The sequence below is a fragment of the Cucumis sativus genome, chromosome 2, assembly GCF_000004075.3.
Source record: "Cucumis sativus cultivar 9930 chromosome 2, Cucumber_9930_V3, whole genome shotgun sequence".
NCBI classification, from domain to species: domain Eukaryota; kingdom Viridiplantae; phylum Streptophyta; class Magnoliopsida; order Cucurbitales; family Cucurbitaceae; genus Cucumis; species Cucumis sativus.
This window is the reverse complement of record NC_026656.2, coordinates 5,838,472-5,860,283: the sequence shown is the minus strand read 5'-3', so window position 1 is coordinate 5,860,283 and position 21,812 is coordinate 5,838,472. Positions and strand designations below refer to the sequence as shown.

Genomic DNA, 21,812 nt, shown 5'->3' with positions numbered 1-21,812 from the left:
AAATTAAGCAAAATGTTTGGAAATTGGCAAACGTAGCACAATTTTGGTTTTATATTTCAAAAGTAGCACATTCTTAAAAAACTTGTAAATTTTGTTTTTCTCGGTCAATTTCTATCAAACTCGGCACCGATATTTATGGTTTTGTCTTTAAATTTAAAAATAAAGGGCATTCTCAAATGATCAAAATATCATTGGAAGCTCGAACGTTTGATATTCGTAAACCTTAAACTTTGTGCTCATTTTAATCGAAACGAAACATTTTTGCTCCCAAAATTGAAGATATTTGACTAACTGTTAGGCGAGAATGCAAAAAAAAACCTGATTTAGCACATTATACATGTGTTTCTATTTAAACTCTCGAGCAAACTTTTGCATAAAATCAACCGATATTTTAAAAGAATCAACTTTAAACCCTACATATTGGTTTAACTCGGTGCAACTTTGGCTCGAGATCAAATAACTATTGCCTTTTGTTCTTTATCCCATGGCATCTTGATGCAAAACAGGTTGGAGAACTAATAAACTAAAGACTTCTGTTTTTCATCCCGAGAAATCTCAGTGCATCTTGAGAACTAATAACCTAAAGGCTTTTGTTTTTCAACCCAGACCATCTTGGGCAATTTTGACTCAAGATTTAATAACATATATTAATGATTCATCATCCTATATTAATAAGTTTATGGTGGTTGAGTTGAATTTATATATGACTAACTTCCTCGTTAAGGACATATGTTTAATCTCCTTCTAATCAACATTAAACAAACTAAGAGTTTGTCAAATCTCATTCTAATTTATTAAGACTTCCACATAAATTGGTAGACACACAATAAACACTTCATTAAATAGCAAACACAATTATTCACTTTGAAGAATGGAAATTTGGAGACATTTTAAGAATAAGGAAATGCATGCATTAAATTTTTTTTTAAAAATCATTACAAGAAGGCTCAAGCTATTAGCCCATAGTTGAATTGTTAATTGTCTTCGAAATAGAGGGACGTTAACTGGAGATAAGGTTGGGAAAGAGGATCGGGTTACATCATATTCAAAATGCTATGGTACATCCTGATTGTGATATAGTGGCCAAGATTTTCCACGCAGATTAGGCTTCAACATGAAAATGCCACCACAGTTCAACGGAGCTGGGACTACATACCTCATGTTGTTGAGTTCTTCCGTCAGGTTCAGATCCATCATCAAATCAATAAACAAATCTCTTACCATGATTCGTCCCTCAACCATTTCTTGCACGATCAACCAAAATGATGTTAATAAGTTATTACTAACAATTCAACTCGAAGTTGTTTCAACTTACCATGATGGTAGGATTGGTCGTCATGAAGCTTTTCTTTACATGCGATGCATCAATATTAATCTGTAATTTTTTTTGAGTGAACAGGAACAATGTGTAAATCGTCTGCAAATGGTGAAAAGCAACTCATCAGTGTCAAAGATAATTGACATAATGAAAAACGTAGCAAATTTAAAATACATACGTCGTCCTCTATGAATGTGGTCGGCATTGGGAGGTCCATGCATGAACCACATAAGTACCCTTGAACTTCTCATGGTCTTACACAACTCCTTTGCTCTCCACGGGTTAGCCAGGTATTGCTTGTTTGTTTTATGAAACTCTCACCCAAAAGTGTATTGGTTATTTGATGTCATCGTTTTGAAATTGAGATTATGTTTAATGGGATGTAAGGTGGAGTGTGTTGCGCGATATTTGTGAGCTTAAGATTTTTTTAGAGTTAATCCCGCACAACATGGTCTACTTGGCTTGATTGAAGGTTGTTTACTTGTTTGGTTGGTTTGAGGGTTTTCACCACTCAATCCCACTCAACTATGCCTACAACCTAATTATGTTGATACTTTCTTGTTGTACTAATAACAATATTCTCAAAAACTTGCCTTAAATTAAGGCATAAAGACTTATTTAGCCAGATCAACATTGTACGACCTTAATATTTAACTCCTCATGATGTGTCATTGAATACAAATCATTGCATGCAAAGTGCTCCCAATGTCTCTATCACCTATTTTCAAGTCTCGTTGTACAAGTTCTCCTATTGCTTGCCCCAGTATTAGCGAAACAATAGGTTTTCTAGAATGAACACAGGGAATTGAATATAAAAGCTTAGTTTTATGGTCCACTCATTAATTAGGCGTTATGACAAATGAGTTAAAAGAATATAAAAAAAATCATAACTACCTAAGTATCCCAAAGATAAGGATCGACATTCTCATACATCCCCTATATCCCCTATATCCCCTGCGACCTGGCGCCTTGCAGCATCATCCTTACTATTCATAAAGGCTTATTAGAGTGAAAGTTCTCCCACAAATCAACACGAGTCCTTTCAGCATGCTTTGCTCTCACTTACATGCATCCTAGAAAAATTCCCAAGAGGTCACCCAACATAGAATTGTTCCAAGCTAGGCACACTTAACTTTGGAGTTCCTCTGATCGAGTCATTGAAAAGAAATGTGCACCTTGTTGGTATAGATATTAACTTTTAATTCTTTCTTAACATTATTTTCATGTCCTCAGGATCTCTCTCATTCAGATGTGATACTGGTTCATTCATGTCTCCCTCCTAATCTCGAGTGTTGCACTACCCACCTCTTCAATGAGGGAATAGTTGCTCGTTCAGGCATCTGGCTGCCCTTTTCCTAATGGTTATAGAGCTCCTTATATAGGCATATTTTGATAGGAAATCTATCTTTCTGATCATGTTAGTGTTGAAAGGTATCCTTTTTCGTAAAGTCACATCACTCCATCTGCCATTTTTGTCTTCTAGAGTGGAGATTTGGTTTTCTTGCCTAGTTTTTTAGTAGTTCTCTTCATTTGGACTTATTAGTTTTGCATTTGTAAAGTGCAATCACAATACGTCACAAAGCAGGTTCATCGCGCGTAAGATGCTCACCGTATCTTTCTATATTGTGTGCTTAATTCTATGCAATAAGTCATGGGTCATGATCATAGCATGTGAAATGCTCACTATGTACCTCTTCATTGCGTAATAGTTAAGTTCTCATCGAGTACAAGTTTTTCTACTGCTTGACCAAGTACAAGCGAAACAATAGGTTTATCTGGGTGATCCATGATCGAACACAGGAAATTGGTTCCAAACATTAGTTCTAGGGCCTACTTATAGTTTGGGCATTAGGGTGATTGGGTTAAAAGAATAATAAAATAACTAAAGTTACTTACTTACACCTAGAAACTCATGTACAAGTGAATAAATTATGGCAAGATGGAAGATTGAACGAACTAACTTGCATTAAAGAAGGCAGCAAAGGAAAGTCTCATGCTATCAGACGAATAAGCTATATGACCATCTCGATGCGATATAACTCATCAAGCTATCTTATGATTAAGGCGTGCCCCTCTAGGAGTCATTAAACACCACACTTGATCTCCTTTCAAGATCCAAATGACTAAGACATGCTAAGTGATTTATATCTAGAAATACTTATTTATTCTACGCTTAGAGTGCTTCATGTTTAAAGACAACAACCTCTCGGTATCTATTGTGCACACTTGTTCGCCTTTCGAGATACAAATGATGGACGTCTTCTAGCAAGGTTGAGAAAACTCTCCTTACGTGTGTTAGTCACATCCTTACTACTCACCCTCTCGGATAGTTGGTGATATACACTGATATTGCAAAAGGACAAAAATTATTATTTTAAACCCACAACTTCTCATCTGACTTCTTCCATTATTTAACTTCTTCCCCATCTCACTTCTTCCACCATTATTTCACAAACTGCCAGGCACAAAAAGACAAAAAATAGAGTTCACTGATATGACAAGAGAGTGACATGATATTTGTTGGAGAGAAAGGGTTTAGACATGTGATTCTCCCCTCCTTTCTTCTTCTATAAAAGCACCATTTCTTCTTCTCCTTTCTCACGATTTCCATCTAACTTCTTCCATAAAAAAAAAAATTCTTCCATCTACTCTCATTCTTCCTATTTTATAACTTCTAATTTCTTCACCTAGTCACTTCTTCGAGGTATTCAATAATATATTTTTTCTTTATATAAGTTTTATAATTTTTCATTTTATTATATTACAAAATAACACCAGTTTACTATCTTTGTGTGAGTACAATATCAAAGATATAATTTTACACTTTGATTAGTTCATTAACAAACTTAAGGTATGAAAAATTGTTATTATTATTATTTTCATTCTATTATTGTTATTTTTATTATCATTCTTTTTGTTTGCTATCCAATAAACATATATTTGATCCTGTGCATTTTGTTTAGTGTAATGTCCGAGGCTCAGGTTTCAGACCAAGATTTGGAATTCGGATTCCCGACATTCCCCTGAATTCCCTACGACCTAACAACATCATCTTTATTGTCTTAAAGGCTTATTAGAGTGAAAGTCATCCCCACAAACCAACACAAGTTCTTTCAACATGTTTTGTCCTCACTCACATGCATCATAGAAAAATTCTTAAAAGGTCACCCAACATAAAAATTACTCCAAGCTAAGCACGTTTAGCTTTGGTGTTCTTATAATCGAACCATTGAAAAAGAAGATGCACCTTATTAGTATATGTAGTAACTTTTAATTCTTTTAAGTCTTTTTTAAGATTACTTTCATGTCCTCAGGATCCCTTCTCATTCAGATGTGATATTGGTTTATTCATGCTTCCCTCCTAAATTCAGACCATTATATTTAGTTATATGATAAATTTGAAGAAGTTGCAACAATAAGAAAAGAAAAAAGAGAAAAAGAATAGAGAATGATTTTGTTTATTGACTACACATGGAGCAAAAAAAACTCTAAGGTGAAGGAGTAGAGGAATAATATATTTAACCGAACTTTTTTTAATTAATTAATTATGAAAAAATGTTTTAAAGGAATAATATATTTAAGTAGGAAGGTAAAGAGTAACCTTATTGATTCATTTATTCCGCTTCTAATACACCTAAGTTTCTTTTTTATATTTTGAGAGTTTTTTTTTCTTTTTTTACTTTATCCCTTTTAATGTTGTATGAATTCAATTTTTTAATGTTCCATTTTGTTGTAAAAAATATTTAGCAATTTTAAATTCATGAAAATTGACAATTCTTCTTTATTAAAAAGAAAGATGGAGATGGGAGGATAAACCAATAGTAAACCAACTATGTGTATATATTAATAATGTTTACGGCAAGAGGACATTAATCTCAATAAATAAAGAAATAATTAAGATTGAAGAATAAAAAGTAATTTAATACTTTAAACCTTTTTATAAATTTAGTTTAAAGAAAAAAATATTATGTTATTTTAAACTTTTAATATTGCAAGCTTCCAACAAATGTTGCAACTTTACCCTTTTACAAGTTAAAATTTTTGTAACAAAAAGTACACAAAATCAAATTAAAAAACGTGTATATATATGTGTCCATGTATATAATCTAACATAAAGTAAAGGAGTGGGGGGAGAAGTTTGAGTGTAAATGAAGAGTGGCCACTCTTCATTATCGTTATTATTATTGTTATCATCCTTGTTTGAATGTTTAAGTATACCACATTTAAACAAGGATGATGATAACGATAATGATAAACAATAACGATAACAATAATAATAACGATAATGATAATGATAAGAATAAGAATAATAATAATAATATAACAATACACTACTACAAAAATTGGATACAATGTTAAGTAAACCTATACTTGACGTTTTGAAAAGCGTTAAGTAATCGACTGTCAAGTATAGTCTCATTACTTGACACTAAAAAACCATCAAGTATTATATTTCTTGACGTTAGTTTCATGTCAACTAAGATATTATACTTGACTCTATTTATATGTCAGGTAAAACAGTATACTTGACACTTTTTACATTTCTCATTTCTTGTATTACATTCATTCTAATAAAGACATATTCACCAACAAAATAAGCGGTCTAATCAACAATAATTTCATTCATCAACAATAAGTCATATATATATATACAATGGGGCGTTGAGCCTAGAATTATCTCCGAAAAGAAAAGAAGTTCAGAATGAGGTGGTTGATGACCCACTCCAAAGGGAAAATGAGGTAGATGGTGATGAATTGAGAAACCTCTTATTGGCGTCGATTCTTACAAGTAATTACGTCCTTCTTAAATAATCTATCATCATTTAAAATCAAATCAACCTCTAATAATTTTCTCTTTGCAAGATAATTAGAGAAAAAATGGTGATGAAAGACCACAATTTGAAGAACTTTTTAGTGAAAGAGAAAACTCACCCCAAGCAAAGTTATCATTTCCAAAGCATAGAAAACTTGAGCATAACCTAATAAGGCTTATGATTTCAAACAATGTTCTTTTTTTCTTTTATCTCTCAAGCTATAAATTAAAAACTTATTGTAAGCTCTACATGTATAATTCCAAAAACAATTATTGTGTCATAAATATATTTTAGCTTTGCTCGTTTGGTCTAAATTTTTTTTAAAAAATAATGTCAAGCCAATGCTTTATTCTAAAATCTTTATAGTTGAAAATACTAATTATTTATTTTAACTTTTAAGTCGATTTATTCTTCTCCATTAAAATTTGAGGAAATAAATAAGGATACTTGAATTAAAGATATATTGTAAAATATTAAATTAAATTTATTTAAAACTTCGAATGAAATGTTATACAATTAATTTTATATTGAGAAACAAAAGTATTTGCTTGTTTGACCTTTTGTTGGTCAAACACTACAACAACAATCTTTATCTGTGCTAGGTAGCTTTGGGTAACAAAATCCGGCACCAAGATTCTCTTTGATGCAATCATTATAACACGATTCGTCATCATAAGTGTCAGAGCATGGTTGAACACAATGCATATTCAGCACGTCTCCTTTTGCTATCATGTCACCAAAGATAATATTGTTTAAAACATTATTCTAACAAAAATAGTATTATAAGAAATTAATTAGAGGAGTTATGAGTTAAGAGCATACATGTTGATATAATGCAAGTGAATATCACAAGGACAACAATTGATATTGTAACAAACTTCTGAGTTGCCATGACTCTTAGACGATTTGGATCCTTATGCTTCAACGAGATTACTAACTACGATGGATATGGTTTTACAAAATGTAAAGTGATGTATTTAAATTGTCTTTTTCTGAAACTTCAAAGCGATAGAGGGTTAGACCAGCCTTAAAAAAGTAAAGATATCATGTTAATTTAGTGAATGAAAACTAATACTTCTATTTGGAGGCGATGTTCAAAATAATGAATGATTTACATTAAAGGTAATAAAATTAAATTACAAATCTATATTATGCATGAGATAAAAGTAGAAAGAAAAAAAAAGAAAAGCAAATATGCAGTTGGTGAACGACATTTCAGCATGTACAGAACTTCATTAGAACTTTAAGGCGAACCCTTAAAAGAAATTTAGAAAACATAAGATTTACCCAAAATCAAAATATTTTATTATAGTAAACAATCTAAAGCATAATTATGTTCTAATGTTAAGCAAACCGTTTGGAAATTGGCAAACTTATCACACTTTTGGTTTTACATTTCAAAAGTAGCACATTCTTAGAAAACTTGTAAAATTTGTTTTTCTCGATCAATTTCTGGAAAACTTGGCACTGAGAGTTATGGTTTTGTCTTTAAATGTCAAAATAAAGGGTATTGTCAATTGACCAAAATATCCTTCGCAAACTCAAACGTTTGATATTCGTAAACCTTAAACTCTGTGCTCATTTCGGCAAAAACTAAACATGATTGCTTCAAAAATTGAAGAGATTTGACTTATTTGTTATAGGAAAATTGACCACCACAAGTTTAAGATTGTAGGCCGTCATCTAAATACTTGTGTCACATGAAATAACATGCATGTGTAGGGAATTCAGTTAATATGAAATCTCGTGTTCACGTGCACTCAGTTCTTGTAGGATAAGGAACATCGACTCGTATAAATTATGCTCCAGTTTCTACACCATCACATCCTAGTTGTCTATGTCTCCGAATGGAAAACTACATAAGGTTTTTTCGACATAGTCAACTTACTAATTTATAATGGGTAAAATTGAGAACAACATTTCATCATGTACAGAACCTCATTAGAATTTTGAGGAGAACATTTTAAAAAAAATTTAGAAAACATGAGATTTACCCAAAATCAAAATATTTTATTATAATAAAAAGCCTAAAGCATAACTATGTTATAAAGTTAAGCAAAAACGCTAAGAAATTGGCAAAAGTATCACACTTTTGGTTTTACATTTCAAAGTAGCACACTTTTAAAAAACTTGTAAATTTGTTTTTTTCGGTCAATTTCGCCAACCTCAACTATGAGATTCTTCTCAAATTTGAAAAAATTATTTCAAAACAATTTCTCAATCCATCTCGACACCAATATTTAAGGTTTTGGCTGTAAATTTCAAAATAAAGGGTATTCTCAATTGACCAAAATACCCATAGAAACTTGAACATTTGATCTTCGTAAACCCTAAACCTTGTGCTCATTTTGGTTGAAATGAAACATGTTCTCTCTCAAAATTAAAGAGATTTGACTGATTTTTTATAGGTGATTGACCACCACGAGTTGGAGATTGTAGACGGTCATCCAAATCCACATATACGTACAGGGAATTTGGTTAGTATGAAATCTCATGTTCACATGCACTCGCTGCTTATAGGGAGAGAAATATCGACTCGTGTACATTATGCTCTAGTGTCTACACCATCATATCTTGGTTGGCCATGTGTCTCATGGTATGTCATGTCTCCGAAAGAAAAACTACATAAGGTTTTTTTTGATAAAGTAATCTTACCACCACGAATAGTTGGTTAAGTTGGTTGTCGCAAATATTGTGAATCCTATCGAGTGATGAAATAAATGAAAAAAAATCATCGGTGTTCTTGTTGCAAAGTTGTAGGTCACAATCGAAAGACATGTAAAGCTAAACTTGTGGACCAATAATACATTTTATTATCTTAAATTTGTATGCTTTTAGATCTAGTACTAGTTGTGTGTTTATGTAAATAAAATTAATATCATCTTACACATTTACTCCACTATCTCTTTTTCACATCATTTTGATAGGCAAGATCGCAACGAAAACCTTATTTAGTACGTTTTACATGTTTTTGTGTTTAAACTCTCGGACAAACTTTTGCATGAAATCGACTGATATTTTTTAAAGAATCAACTTTAAACCCTACATCTTGGTTTAACTCAGTGCACCTTTACCTCAAGATCAAATAACTATCGCCTTTTTTTTCATCTCAGAGGATCTGGGTGCAAATCAGGCCTGAGCAACTAATAACCTAAAGGCTTATGTTTTTCATCCCAGGAAGTCTCGGTGCAACTTAGTCTTGAAAACTAATAACTAAAGGCTTTAGTCTTGAAATCTAATAACCTAAAGGCTTATGTTTTTCATCATGAGCCATCTCAAGCAGTTGTGCCACGAGATCTAATATCCTAAAGGTTTGTGTTTTTTATCCCAAGATATCTCAGGGCACATTTTGCTCGAACTCTAATAACCTAATAACTTATGATTTTCATCCCAGGACATTTCGAGGTAACTTGGCTTGAGATCTAATAACCTAAAGGTTTCTGAACGGCGGCATCTAGAAGCAACTTTGGCCCAAGATCTAATGACTTAAAGGTATCTGGTTTTCATCCCAGAGCATCTTGAGACAACTTTGGCCTAAGATCTAATAACATTTATTAATGATTCTCCATCCTATATCAATAAGTTTACGGTGGTTTAGTTGAATTTATATATGACTAACTTCCTCATTAATTACATATGTTCAATCTTTTTCTAATCAACATTTAACAAACAAAAGTTTGTCAATCTCATTTTAATTTATTATGACTACCGCATAAATTGATAGACACACAATAAACACTCCATTACTAGAATGAAAATTTGGAAACATTCTAAGAATAAGAAAACGCATGCATTAAATAATTAATGTTTTTTTTTTTTTCATTATAAGGATACTCTATTTGTAAACGTTGGATCCCAAAGAAAAACTTCCAAGTCTTCAAGGACCTTAAGAGATGATTATGAGTTAAGTTTAGTGGTTAATTTTTTTTAAAACAATATTTAGCTTGACGTTTATTAAACCTGGATTCTAGAACCTCTCAAGACAAGAGTGGTGTCATGTTTTGAACGTCATGAAATCTTTTAATTAAGAAAAGAAGGAAATTGTCAAAGAAAAGAGCTTGGCAGCAAAAGTGATGTGCATGACAGACAAGGATTTTTTCATTGCCATTTATAAGTATGGGGTGTGTGGCATGCAAGCCCTTTGATTCATGCCAAATGAGGTGTTAAGAGGTTTGTAGGAGGTGTAAAGTGACTAAGAAGGTAGTGTCAAATGCTAGCCATGCAAGGATGAGGTGTAAAGAGGTTAGTAGAATGTGTAAAGTGACCAGGTAAGTAGTGTCAAGACTAAGTCATACATGTATGAGGTGAAAAGTGTGAGTAGGAGGTGTCATCACCAAATGCAAGGATTAATATAAATAAGGAAACTTTGGAGAAGGAATGCTACAAACTACTCGTTCATATGCTTCATTCCACTTTCACAATCTCCTAAATTGTGTCTAATAACAAGGGTAGGGCTTCTAGATCACAAGGAATGGAGAAAGAAGGTCAACAACATTTATGGGTGAAATTTTTAGTTGGAAGTGCACTTTTAGGTTTTTAGGATATATTGAAATTTTTATAGAATTTTATGAAGGATATTTTGCAAGTGTTTTAAAGTAGAACCTTCATGCTTTTATCTAAACTCACGAAGCTAGCACACATTTTTTAGAGAGTCAATGCCAAACACATATTCTACAAACACCCTGTAGAACACGTGGAAAGGGACATGTTAATTTTTTTTTAATATTATTTTCTAGGCAAAATGCACTTTTGATCCTTAAGGTTTAGTGTTATTGTCTATTTGGTATCTGAGGTTTCAAAAGTGACACTTGAATTTTCGAGATTTGGAAAATAGTTCTAAATAGTCCCTATGTTAAAGTTGACCAACGAAAAAAATGATATGATTCGTCATCTTCTTCCTCAACAAACTTGTCTCCGCCGTCCGTACCTTGTTTGATTCCGACATCAAAATCAATGTATTTTCTCCTCATCTTTTCAAATTCAATCACCAAATTAAATATTTTTTCTTCATTTTCTAGAAAAAAAAAATGGGCCAAAGAAAAAGAAGAATGAAAAGCTCGGTTCTAAGCTATGTTCTTTGGTTCCTTGAATCTCATTCCAATTCCTCATTAATGAATCCTAACACAAAATTCCCAATCGAAACAAACCAAATCTCATTCTCCCATTTACCCCTAAAAAAGGATTCCAAGAAATCAGATAACCAAAAAGACAAAAAAGAAAGGAAACCCCATTTATCTATAGGTGATGAAAAACAAAGCAATCCCCAAAAAGAAAAAACTTTGTGATCATGAACTTACATCTTTATATACCGTTAATGGCGAATAAAAAGTAACTAAAATTATTGCTATTAGCCTATTTTAGTACCACGTCCTTTCTTTTGGCTAGTCGACTAACTATCCACTTTAACAAAGACACCATTTAAAATTATTTTTTAAGTTTAGAAACGGTGAAACGAATAAATAACAACAAACCTCTCAACCACCCAAAGTCCCTTCTCTCGAAATCAAACCCTGAGCACTCTTCACTCTCCTCTAGTTCTCTCCAATTTTCAGTTCGGTTCCTCCCCTCCGATCAGAAGACGCCGGCGACCACCGCTTACCCTCTCCGATCAGACGACGACGGCGACTGAAACTCCGATCAGACCAGCCACGCTCTATCTCCGTTTTGGTTACTTGCTGTATCGGTCTAGAGGTTTTTATCTTTTCTTTTCTTTTCTTTAATGTGTATCAATGTTTGAGGAATGTTTCAACTGCTTTGACCGAACATATATATATATATATATATATATATATATATATGCTTTTTTATTCCTTACTTCGTATTAATATATAGTCCAACGGAGATGTTGAAAATTTATAAGAAACATTGCTTTTCGGGTGCGTTTAGAAAAAAATATGTATTTTTGTATTTATTTAATGTGGAGTTTGTTCTTATATGGTTTGAGTTTTTGGAATATTATCTGAATTTTTGGTATGGTTTTATCAGATTTGAGAGACATGATGCGTTCTTTGGAATGTTTTTGTTTTGAGAACATTTTCTTAATGAATTCATTCTATTCTTTATACTAGATGGCATCTTCCTCCTCGTCTACATCTACCAATAGTAGTCAATCATCCTCGTTTTTACATTTTGTTTTGGATGAAAGTGTGGTCTCTATTTAGGATTTTGTATTTGTATTGTAGTTTGGAACTAGTTTGATGGATTCAGACAGCTAATGCACTCTTTATTTATGTTTTAAAGAAATATTGCTGTGCTCTACCATATATGAGTTTATCTACAAATATTATCACAAAAGTTATTTTTTTAAAAAATTATGATGTGTCGTGTCCTAGTTTCTAGAAATTGGGCATGTCGTGCTGTGTTGTGTCGCGTGCTTCGTAGATCTAGATTAGTGGGAAAATCTAAAATGAGGTGCCACACATTGGGATATCTCTTTGGCAAGACCAATGGTTGGATAGTTCTAATTTGGGTTCTGTTCTCTACTCCCAAGTCTCCTTGGAATTGTAACTAATCCTAATGGTTCAGTACTGGAGCAATGAGGTGCAACTACTCTATCTTGGTTTGTCTCTTTTAGACAGTTTTTAAGGATGAAGAAGCTTTGGATTTTCATATTTTATTGGGTTCTTTAGAAGGCTGAAGAGTTCTTCACTCGGATTCAAGAAGTTGAAAGTTGTAGTATTTAGGCTTGTTTTTCAGTTAAATCTCTTACAAGCATTTGTTGGCATCTACTCCAATTGATAAATTTCTTTACATGGAAATTAAAATGGCCTCGTCAAGTAAACATCATTATTTGGGTTATGATTTTTGGAGCTCTCAACCACTCTCTTACAATCCAAAGAAAACTTCCTGCTCACTATTTGTTACCTTCAATTTGCCCTCTATGCTTGGCAGATGATGAGAGGTCTCAACATCTCTTCTTTTGATTGTCGCTATTCAAAGACATGTTGGTGGAAGTTGTTTTCAACGTTCAATCTTCCATGGGTTTTTATTGATTGGTCCAAGGACAGTGTGTTTTTGGCTTTGAGTGAGTCCTCCCTTGAAGTTGAAGCCTCTCTCTCAAATTTTATGGTCTAAAGTCCAGTTATAGCTTTTCTCTCCAAAATTTGATTTGAAATAAAGCAATGCATTTTTCAAGACAAGTCTCTAGCATGGTCCGATCATTTTGAGTTGCTCAAGTTAAGGCTTCATCTTGGTGTTCTCTCTCCCTGCCTTATGCAGATTATTCCATTTAAGTATATGGTTAAATTGGAATGCATTTATTTTACCAACATAATTTTCTAATATTGTTTGCATCTTCGCTCTAATCCAGATCACATGCTATGAAGCTGTGCGTTTGCAAGTTGTATGTGGAATTGCTTCTTTCTGGAGTTTGGTTTTGTGCAGCTCATTTGAAAGTTATTGGGGACCTGATCGGGAAGTTCCTCCTCCATCAGTCTTTTGGTGGGAAATGTCGCTTTTTGGGGTTTGTGGGGGTGTGGGTTAGGATACCATCTAATAAGAATACTTGATAAACACAAACAACATCAAGAGGGTTCTCTCTCCCAAAGCTCCATGATAGAAACCCTCACCCCCTCCCTCTGGTGTTCAACTTGTCTTATTTATAGCCAAGATGCCACTAGTTAATGACCCATGATACCCCTTGCTAATAAGTAATACCCTACAAATCTTACCCCTATACCCCTTTAACTAGTACTCTCACAGCTTGCTCTGTTATGGGATCGTTGGGGGAGAAATAACTGAGTTTTTAAAGGTGTGGAGATAGGTCCTAATGATGTGTGTCCTTTGGTGAGGTTTCATGTTTCTTTTTCTGCTCCAATTTCTCTGTAGTTGCTTTATAGACAATATTTCTTATTTGCAACCCCATTCTGTAGCGTGTGTATGCTTTTGTATACCTTCGTTTTGTTTTTTTTTAGTAAAAACAGTTGTTTCTATTAGAAAAAATCATTGTGGAAGTGACTTTAATCATAGGCTATCAAATTATGGAAGTGTTGTATTCTTTCATTTTTTTTCTGAATGAAATTTGTTTTTTTTATCCCAAAAAGGGCTATCGAATTGTTTGAGTTGTGTTTTTCTATGTTGTTTATCAATATATTGTTGTTTAAATTGTTTCTTGTGATATTTGATGCTTTGCAAACTATGTTGTTTTTCTATGGTTCTATGTTTCTCATGTAAACTAATTACTGATACATGCCTATGTTAAACAGAACATTGTTGCGTATAAACACGAGTCAAGTGGTCTTAGGCATTAGTTTATTTTAGTGGTATTTATAGAGAGCAATTTCCCTTTAAATATTATTCTTTTTTGATCAACTTGTTTCAATCCAGTATTATCATTTTGAAAGGCAAATGGCGACTTTTATAAGGGCTCTTAACAAAGCTCATCAAGTTCTATACTTGAAAGCTTCCCCCACCATTTTGAGAAGCAAATCGATGCCCCTTTTGCCTACTGCTTTCATTGGGTTGAAGAATCTCCAAAGAGAACTAACAAATCGCAATCAGAATCACCATGGTTGTTTCTCTAGTGTCCATTTCTCTTCGACAAGTACAAATCCTGACATCGATCTCTCAAATGAAGATAGCAAGAGGCAATTATTCAATAGGTTCGTTCTTCCTTCATTTTGTTAATTAATTTTCGCATCCCTCTCGCTCTGTGTTTCTCTCAATTATTGACTCATTTGTTTTGATTGACAAGTCGTTTTGTTTGGTTGTTGGACTTAACAGGTTGCTGTACCGGAGCAAACAACGAGGGTTTTTGGAATTGGATTTGATACTTGGGAAATGGGTAGAGGATCACATCCATTCCTTAGATGCAGATGGTATTCGAGCTCTAATTAATGTTCTTGACCTGGTAATTTAGTCTTGTACTGCTGACAGACTGCGACTCACTATTTTTTCCCCCCCTTTTCTATCTTTTCTTCCTTTTTTATCTTTGCTTTTTTCTATTTTTTTCCCATTATTGTTATATATATACGGGTGAATATTTCACAATGTGTCCAAATATGCACAAATATATATATATATATATTTATATGTATATATTAGAAAAATGTATCTCCAACATGTCATGTCGTTTTGAAAATTGACATGTTGTCGTTGTGCTGTATTCAATGTCTGTTTCTTAGCTCGCAACTATCCCATAAAAATGAAAAATAGTAGAGATGCAACAAAGACTCAATAATTCTTCTACTCTTGCAGGAAAATCCAGATTTATGGAAGTGGTTAACAGGCCAAGAGCAACCCCCTGAAGCTTTGAAAACAAATCCTGTGAGCATCCAAGCATGGCATTAATTACCGAACCTTTTATCTTGATTAAATATGTGGTTTACAATTAAAGTATTGTATCATTGTAGGTATTTACTGGAGTGAAAGAGAAGGTGATAGACAATCTCAACAAACATGCCTCACCTGAGACAAGAACACCACCTGGCCAACAATGGGTAAGGGGTTGGGATGATTTCAAGAAAGGTCGAGATGGCCCCATAACAGGAAATCAGTAGCTCTTCCCTTTAACTTTATGCCTAATCTCTCTTTTAAGTATATAAGAACAGAAAAGCCCTGCTAAGGTTTCTATATAAATGGTAGATTGGGAATAAGTTAAACCAACAAAGACTTTGAAGGGAACATTGTTTAGTATGTCTCTCCCTTTAAACCCTTGATCTATTGTATATTAATAATTTTTTTCCTTGTATGCATTTAACGGTAACTACATTGTACCGATCTTGAACACTTTGTTGTTTTGATGTGCTTACCAATATAGATTGTATTTCTTTACAATTTGTGTCTGATTTCTTTTGGGTGTTAACATGTGTAGTTATTGAGCTTGAAATTTAGTTTCAGAAGTTATTATATATATGAGTTTGGGATGTAAAGTTGTTTAGATTGGAGTTCGAAAGTGGATGTAAAGTTGTTTTCTGAGTTTTGATGTATGGGTTTATGTTAGTTATTTTTTCTATTATGATTTTATTCACCTTTTAAATTATTTTGTTTTATTAAGGATGTATGGGTGTTTGTTTTAATTATATCTCAAACTCTTACTAACCAAATAAGCAATCAATCATCAAATTGTAAATAAGCTTAAAGAAAAAGGAAAACAATACCTAAAAATATAACTTAGTCTTCTACCATTGCAGATTTTACTGTGATGGAGATTGAAATACACCCTTGAATATCCTTACAAATCTCTCTTTCCAAATTACCCAACACGAAACAATTTGAATTCAAGTAGATCTATCGACTAGTTTGATGCATACATTTGTCTTTTCTATTTTATTCAAGGTCAAACTTCGATAGACATGATAAGGCATAACATTGATAGAAGCACTTAAGTCTAACATATAACCATTATTTTTTTCTATCTCCAATAAAGCAAAGGTTAAAATAAACCTATCCGGTTCTCTACATTTTTTCAGTTTATTTTTCTTTTAAAGCATGAAAATATTTTAACTTATCGTCACACTTTTGTTTTACTTAGCATTATTTTATTTAGTTGAAAGTTGATTGAGAAATTTTGCATACCTCCATATTTGTTGGATTGCACTAAGAGAGCGTTTGGCCCATGGATTTAGAATTAGGGAGTTTGACATTTTAAGCCAAACATGTGTTTGTCCACTTGGAATAACAAATTAGAAGGTTTACTTTGAAAAAATAATCAATTATTTTTAAATTGTTAGAATAGCAAAACTAAAAAATCTGAAAAATAAATAAATAGAACAATGTCTCAAATATTCCTACCCAATTAAAAAACTTAGTCCTAGATATCATTATTCACCTAAAATCCAAATACATGTAATTAAATAACACATGTTGAAAGTGTTCGAGGCCGAAACGAATCCAACTTCCCTTCTTCTCCTTCAAATCTTCAAACGGTGGCTAAGGCGTTAAAATAGATTGTGAAGTAGGGCTATACCTTTAAATCTTTCTTAAATTTGTAAACGTTGGTTCATTCATTATTCTCAATGGGCCAATTTGTACTTTTTGGGCCCAAATCTCATCCAGTTCTATTGGGAGTCGAACTGGGCGTCTTCTCTCCGTTGCCCATTCTGAAGCAGCCATGGCTTCAGCTCCTTCGAAGCTTTACGCAGGTTCTCCTCCAATCCCTTTCTCCTTCCTTATGGGCACTCGGGTACAACTATCGAAATTGCAGTGGCTTATTCGTTTTTTTGATCTTTGATTGTGTTGTTGCAGATGATGTTAGCCTTTTAGTGGTTTTACTGGATACGAATCCATTTTTCTGGAGCACATCTGCTCTTCCGTTCTCCAAGTTTCTGTCTCATGTAATTGATAAATTATCTCCTTTCCTGTGAACCATTCTACCCAGTAGGTTTTTCTGATAGAACTGTAATGAACATTAGCATTTCCTTTTTCTTTCTGTTTTGGGTGTATAGGTACTTGCTTTTCTGAACTCCATTTTAGTTCTGAACCAACTTAATGAGGTTGTGGTTATTGGTACTGGATATGCTTCATGCAAGTATTTATACAACTCGTCTTCTTACTCAAATCATGGCCTTGAAGATGGTAGAATGCCTGCACTTTGTACTCGTTTATTGAAGAATTTGGAGGAGTTCGTGATTGGGGATGAGCAGTCCATCAAGGAAGATCCCAAAGGAGGGACCATGTCTTCACTTCTTTCTGGATCGCTCTCCATGGCCTTGTGTTGTATCCTTCCTTGTTGATGATTATTGGTGCTGATTATTTGCTTGTTTATGCTCATAAGTAAAGCTTGACATGTTCTACAAATGGGCCATTAATGTAGCAGTCAGGACTAAACAGTATCTATTGTGATGGGAGTGGCATTTGGTCGAAATTTGTGGTAATGAGTATGGTTGCAAAATGTTGTAAGAGTTATGGTTGGCACGATGGAATTTTCTAATAGTCACACTGTTTAAATGTAACTTGAGTAATGTAATATTCATCAACATACTGTTATGCTTCAAATGCTTGACCCTGTGATTAGATATACAGAAAGTTTTCCGCTCTGGATCTCTCCATCCCCAACCACGAGTAAGCATTTGTTTCTGTTCTGGATAATTTATTCCCAATTTGCATATCCTGATTTTTCTTGTTGCTTACATATACTATTTGTTTTTGTCCTTTTTTGAAAATGTGACTAATCTATGTGAATATATTTTACTTTGAGTGTAGATCCTTTGCTTGCAGGGATCCCCAGATGGTCCTGAACAGTAAGAATATTTTCTTTATTCTTTAAAAATATGTATATATTTCTAATGAAGTTATTTTATTTGTGCAATTTTCTTTAATAATGGGAATCAAACTTTAAAATCTTCCGTCTAGTGACTGTTTTTCTCTTCCAGATATGTTGCAATCATGAATGCCATCTTTTCTGCTCAGCGTTCAATGGTTTGTATTATTTTGTTCACTCTTCTGTGTGTTCTTATATGACTTTACTAACTTCTGTCAATCACCAACTCTCATTATTTGAACTGGGTGATATCAGTAAGTAATGAAAATGTGACCACAAGTATTTCATGGAAATGCTCGAGACAAGTTTCCTCTCTATTTAACTTGTTCTTTGTTTGGTCTTGATGGCAGAAAATGGTGCTGGATTAAACTTTTTTGTTCGTTTCTTTTCCTATTTGAATTTGAAGATATCAATTTTTTCTCCCCCTATTTCGAGATATCCCACTTGTCCCATAGGCGAATTTGAATTTGAATGCATTAACAAGACTAAGTATTTTATATTGAACTACTTTCTTGGAGTTTACAACTGAATATCTAGTCTCTACCGTTAGAGTTGAACTCCAATATTTGGTATAGATTTTATTATTTAATTTGCTTGCCCTGTGGATGGAAAGCTGATGGATCTCTGGCATCTTTTCTACTATTAGTCTAGTCAGATTCAGTTGTGAAAGTTTTCATGTTTATATGTATGCATGTAAGTGTATGTATAAAGAATAAGAAGAAGAACAAATCTAGAGAGCAAAGATTCTTCGAAAAGGACAAGGGGAGAATTGGGAGTTTCCCTGAAGGAAGATTCTGGGATAGAAGTTTATAAGAAAAACTTCAGTCCAAGTTATCGATAGAGTAGAGAAGTAGCAAAACCCTTATGTAAGGTACTCCAAGTAAAGGCTGTAACTGTACAAGCTCCAAAATTTAGGAGAACAGTCCTGAAAAAACCAATAAAGAGTTGTATTTTCAAATTGGAAAAATTATAAATAGAGATGAACTTTTAATTTACTCTCTCCAACAACACATCAAATCCAAAGGTGAAAACTACTTAAGATTTTTGAATTGCTAGTTTTCATTTTGGTTATGACAGCTTAACGTAACAATATTGACCAAAGTATGATTAATTTCTTGATATCAAGTAATTGCATCTGCAATGTTCATGATAATAGAAATCATTTGGTCACAAGCAGAAAGTGGTAGTCAATGAGATCGTAAAAATGTGAATCTAATCTTCATTCACATTTGCATTTATGGGTTATGTTTAAACTTTCATGTGTGCTAGTCACTCATTTGAAGTTCACAGCTGTCTCCGTTTTCCTCTCCATGTTGCTTTTAACTATAAACTACATTCAACATTGAACAATGTTTTCATTTGTATAAGTATCCTATGATGTACAATTTTTCCTATGATGTACAATTTTATCATTCTTGCTTCAGGTTCCTATAGATTCATGTTACATTGGTTCCCACAATTCTGCATTTCTTCAGCAGGTAAGCTAACTGCTCATTGTTCCTTAATGGGTTTTTTACTTTTCTTGGAATCTTACAGTTACCATCTCCGGATGTATCATCTATTCATTGCTGGTGATGATTTGATTTCTGATGCTGTATAGGCTTCTTACATAACGGGTGGAGTTTATCTGAAGCCTCAGCAAATGGATGGGCTGTTTCAGTATCTCTCTGTAAGTTTTACTTTCCTATGGGTTCCCCTGTTTTTTGTAATCTCTTGCTTAGGCTGTTGTGATATTCTATTGTTCTTTCTATGCAGACTGTTTTTGGCACCGATTTGCATTCCCGGACCTTTTTACAGCTTCCAAAATCTGTTGGTGTGGATTTTCGTGCATCGTAAGTCTGCAGTCTTGTGAATACAAAATTCTGTTGTTTTGTGCTTATTATTTTGTGTCACTTACTACGGCCTTCTACAGATTTACACCTCTCATCATCATTTTGGGAATTTGCAGGTGTTTTTGCCACAAGAAAACGATCGATATGGGCTATGTCTGTTCTGTTTGTTTATCTATATTCTGCAAGCATCACAAGAAATGTTCTACCTGTGGGTAAGCGAAAGGTCAAGCCATAATTATTATGTTTTTCCCTTTTACTTGTGGTTTCCTAAAATTTATTGAAGGTAGTTTGACATTGACTTTCGAGAATGCTGTTGTCTGTTTGGCTTTATAAGTATGAAAAGGAAGATGAAGAGGAACCTAATTTTTGAGAACTCATTATGCTAGGGCTTTTTCCTCGGCAGTTTATATAATATTTCGGTGAGACATGATGTCAACGCGAGGGGGAGCTTTGTACCTTAGTATTGCCCCTAGATAATGGTTGCCTAAATAAGATGCTAAAAAATTCTGCCACGGCTTAAGTTTCTTAGGGGTGTTTGGAAAACTGAAATGTAATTAGAGTCACTTTGAATCAGAGTGGTGTTAAAATGGGTGTTGAATTGAGGGCAAAACAAAAATGGGGTCGTAAAGCGCCAAGACCCTTCTGAAATGCTAAAAAAACTCAACAATGTTGTTTGCCTACTATTACTTCTGTCTACTTCAGAACAAGATTGAATGTATTAATATTAATGAGTTTCAACTTCATTCAGGTCAGTTTTTGGTGAGACACCAGTAGAACTCGATTCAGTGTCTAAACTGAAGAGAAAAACTCCAGAATGATTGCGCTCTTCTGTAAGTTGTGATGGATCATTTCATGAAACTCAGTGTTATTTTATGATTTTGAACCATTTGTTTTCACTTCCATGGCTATAGAACTGCTTCATTTTTCTTCCCTTTCTTGAAGCTGTTTGGAACTGGAATTCATTTGGTTCACATGGCATGAACAGAGATGACTCAAAGGAAACAGTTGCTGAAAGAGAGTCAATCTCAACATTGTACAATTCAGATCAATAGTTGTCGAATTCGGATGGGATAACATGGAACGATGGCTAGCAAGGTCATGCATCTGTATTTCGTCTATTCCAGTCTGATACAAATCGGGTACAAGGTTTATATGGAATTCGAGACTTTAACTAGAAAAGTTAGTCTAATGTAATTGTACCGAAAGCTTGAGTGGTTTATAAGTACATGTAGATTTATATTTCTCTCACGCTTGAAAGTACTCCAAAGCTTACCTTTGTAAAGGTAGACAGAAGGATAGGGATATTCACATTGTTGATTTCAAGACCTCATACTTGGAAATTTTACGAGTTTGAAATGTGCCAAGTGAATCATATAATACTACAATTTGAGCATACTTGTGAGGTTATTAATTTTCTTGCAAATGTATTGAGCATGAATATGACACTCAATTAGCACGTATTGATCTCATCCCACACTTATTTGGGAAATAGCAATTTTTTGGTTTTACGTTTTAAAAATAGTACTTTTTTTGTTTTACATTTTAAAAGTAGTACTTTGGTGATACATTCGAGTAATTAAATGTTTTACCATTAGTAAACTGGATTTTTTGTCATAACCAGAATTTTCCAACAAAATGGATCCATTTAA

The 21,812-nt window shown here is 33.4% G+C and overlaps 2 protein-coding genes and 1 long non-coding RNA gene across 7 annotated transcripts; all 3 read left to right on the top strand.

Moving 5' to 3' along the window:
- Positions 1 to 3,929: 3,929 nt before the first annotated feature.
- On the top strand, positions 3,930 to 4,675 carry LOC116402155. The gene is made up of 2 exons (XR_004214585.1): positions 3,930 to 4,022; positions 4,282 to 4,675. It is a non-coding gene; the product is annotated as an uncharacterized LOC116402155 (long non-coding RNA).
- A 6,882-nt stretch (positions 4,676 to 11,557) lies between these two features.
- LOC101212517 (succinate dehydrogenase assembly factor 2, mitochondrial) lies at positions 11,558 to 15,906 on the top strand. 2 transcript variants are annotated; one of them, XM_011650680.2, is made up of 5 exons: positions 11,558 to 11,823; positions 14,458 to 14,732; positions 14,854 to 14,980; positions 15,328 to 15,396; positions 15,483 to 15,906. In XM_011650680.2, the coding sequence occupies exons 2-5, from the start codon at positions 14,479 to 14,481 to the stop codon at positions 15,627 to 15,629; spliced, it is 597 nt and encodes a 198-aa protein (XP_011648982.1). In that variant the 5' UTR covers positions 11,558 to 11,823; positions 14,458 to 14,478; the 3' UTR covers positions 15,630 to 15,906. The 2 variants fall into 2 exon arrangements, with proteins under 2 accessions (XP_011648982.1, XP_004152841.1); XM_004152793.3 differs by having other exon boundaries at positions 11,560 to 11,823; positions 14,475 to 14,732.
- Positions 15,907 to 17,064: 1,158 nt separating this feature from the next.
- On the top strand, positions 17,065 to 21,570 carry LOC101212755 (general transcription and DNA repair factor IIH subunit TFB4). Of its 4 annotated transcripts, none has more exons than XR_968655.2 (12): positions 17,065 to 17,213; positions 17,317 to 17,405; positions 17,517 to 17,787; positions 18,086 to 18,132; positions 18,274 to 18,311; positions 18,444 to 18,489; positions 19,756 to 19,809; positions 19,932 to 20,000; positions 20,087 to 20,163; positions 20,280 to 20,386; positions 20,912 to 20,993; positions 21,149 to 21,570. XR_968655.2 is itself a non-coding variant. In XM_011650679.2 (12 exons), exons 1-11 carry the CDS (start codon positions 17,183 to 17,185, stop codon positions 20,979 to 20,981), a joined length of 888 nt encoding a protein of 295 aa, XP_011648981.1. In that variant the 5' UTR covers positions 17,065 to 17,182; the 3' UTR covers positions 20,982 to 20,993; positions 21,149 to 21,570. The 4 variants fall into 4 exon arrangements, 2 of the variants coding, with proteins under 2 accessions (XP_011648981.1, XP_004152842.1); XR_968654.2 differs by having other exon boundaries at positions 21,106 to 21,570; XM_011650679.2 differs by having other exon boundaries at positions 20,280 to 20,375.
- The last annotated feature ends 242 nt before the right edge of the window (positions 21,571 to 21,812 follow it).

Excerpts from the sequence above, each read along its gene's own strand:
- LOC101212755 (XM_011650679.2), top strand. The coding sequence starts at position 17,183 with ATGGCTTCAGCTCCTTCGAAGCTTTACGCAG. Across the intron at positions 17,406-17,516 it reads TCTCCAAGTTTCTGTCTCAT|GTACTTGCTTTTCTGAACTC; the intron begins GTAATTGATAAA and ends TTGGGTGTATAG. Across the intron at positions 18,312-18,443 it reads TCCCCAGATGGTCCTGAACA|ATATGTTGCAATCATGAATG; the intron begins GTAAGAATATTT and ends TTTCTCTTCCAG.
- LOC101212517 (XM_011650680.2), top strand. The coding sequence starts at position 14,479 with ATGGCGACTTTTATAAGGGCTCTTAACAAAGCTCATCAAGTTCTATAC. Across the intron at positions 14,733-14,853 it reads AAGAGGCAATTATTCAATAG|GTTGCTGTACCGGAGCAAAC; the intron begins GTTCGTTCTTCC and ends TGGACTTAACAG. Across the intron at positions 15,397-15,482 it reads AAGCTTTGAAAACAAATCCT|GTATTTACTGGAGTGAAAGA; the intron begins GTGAGCATCCAA and ends GTATCATTGTAG.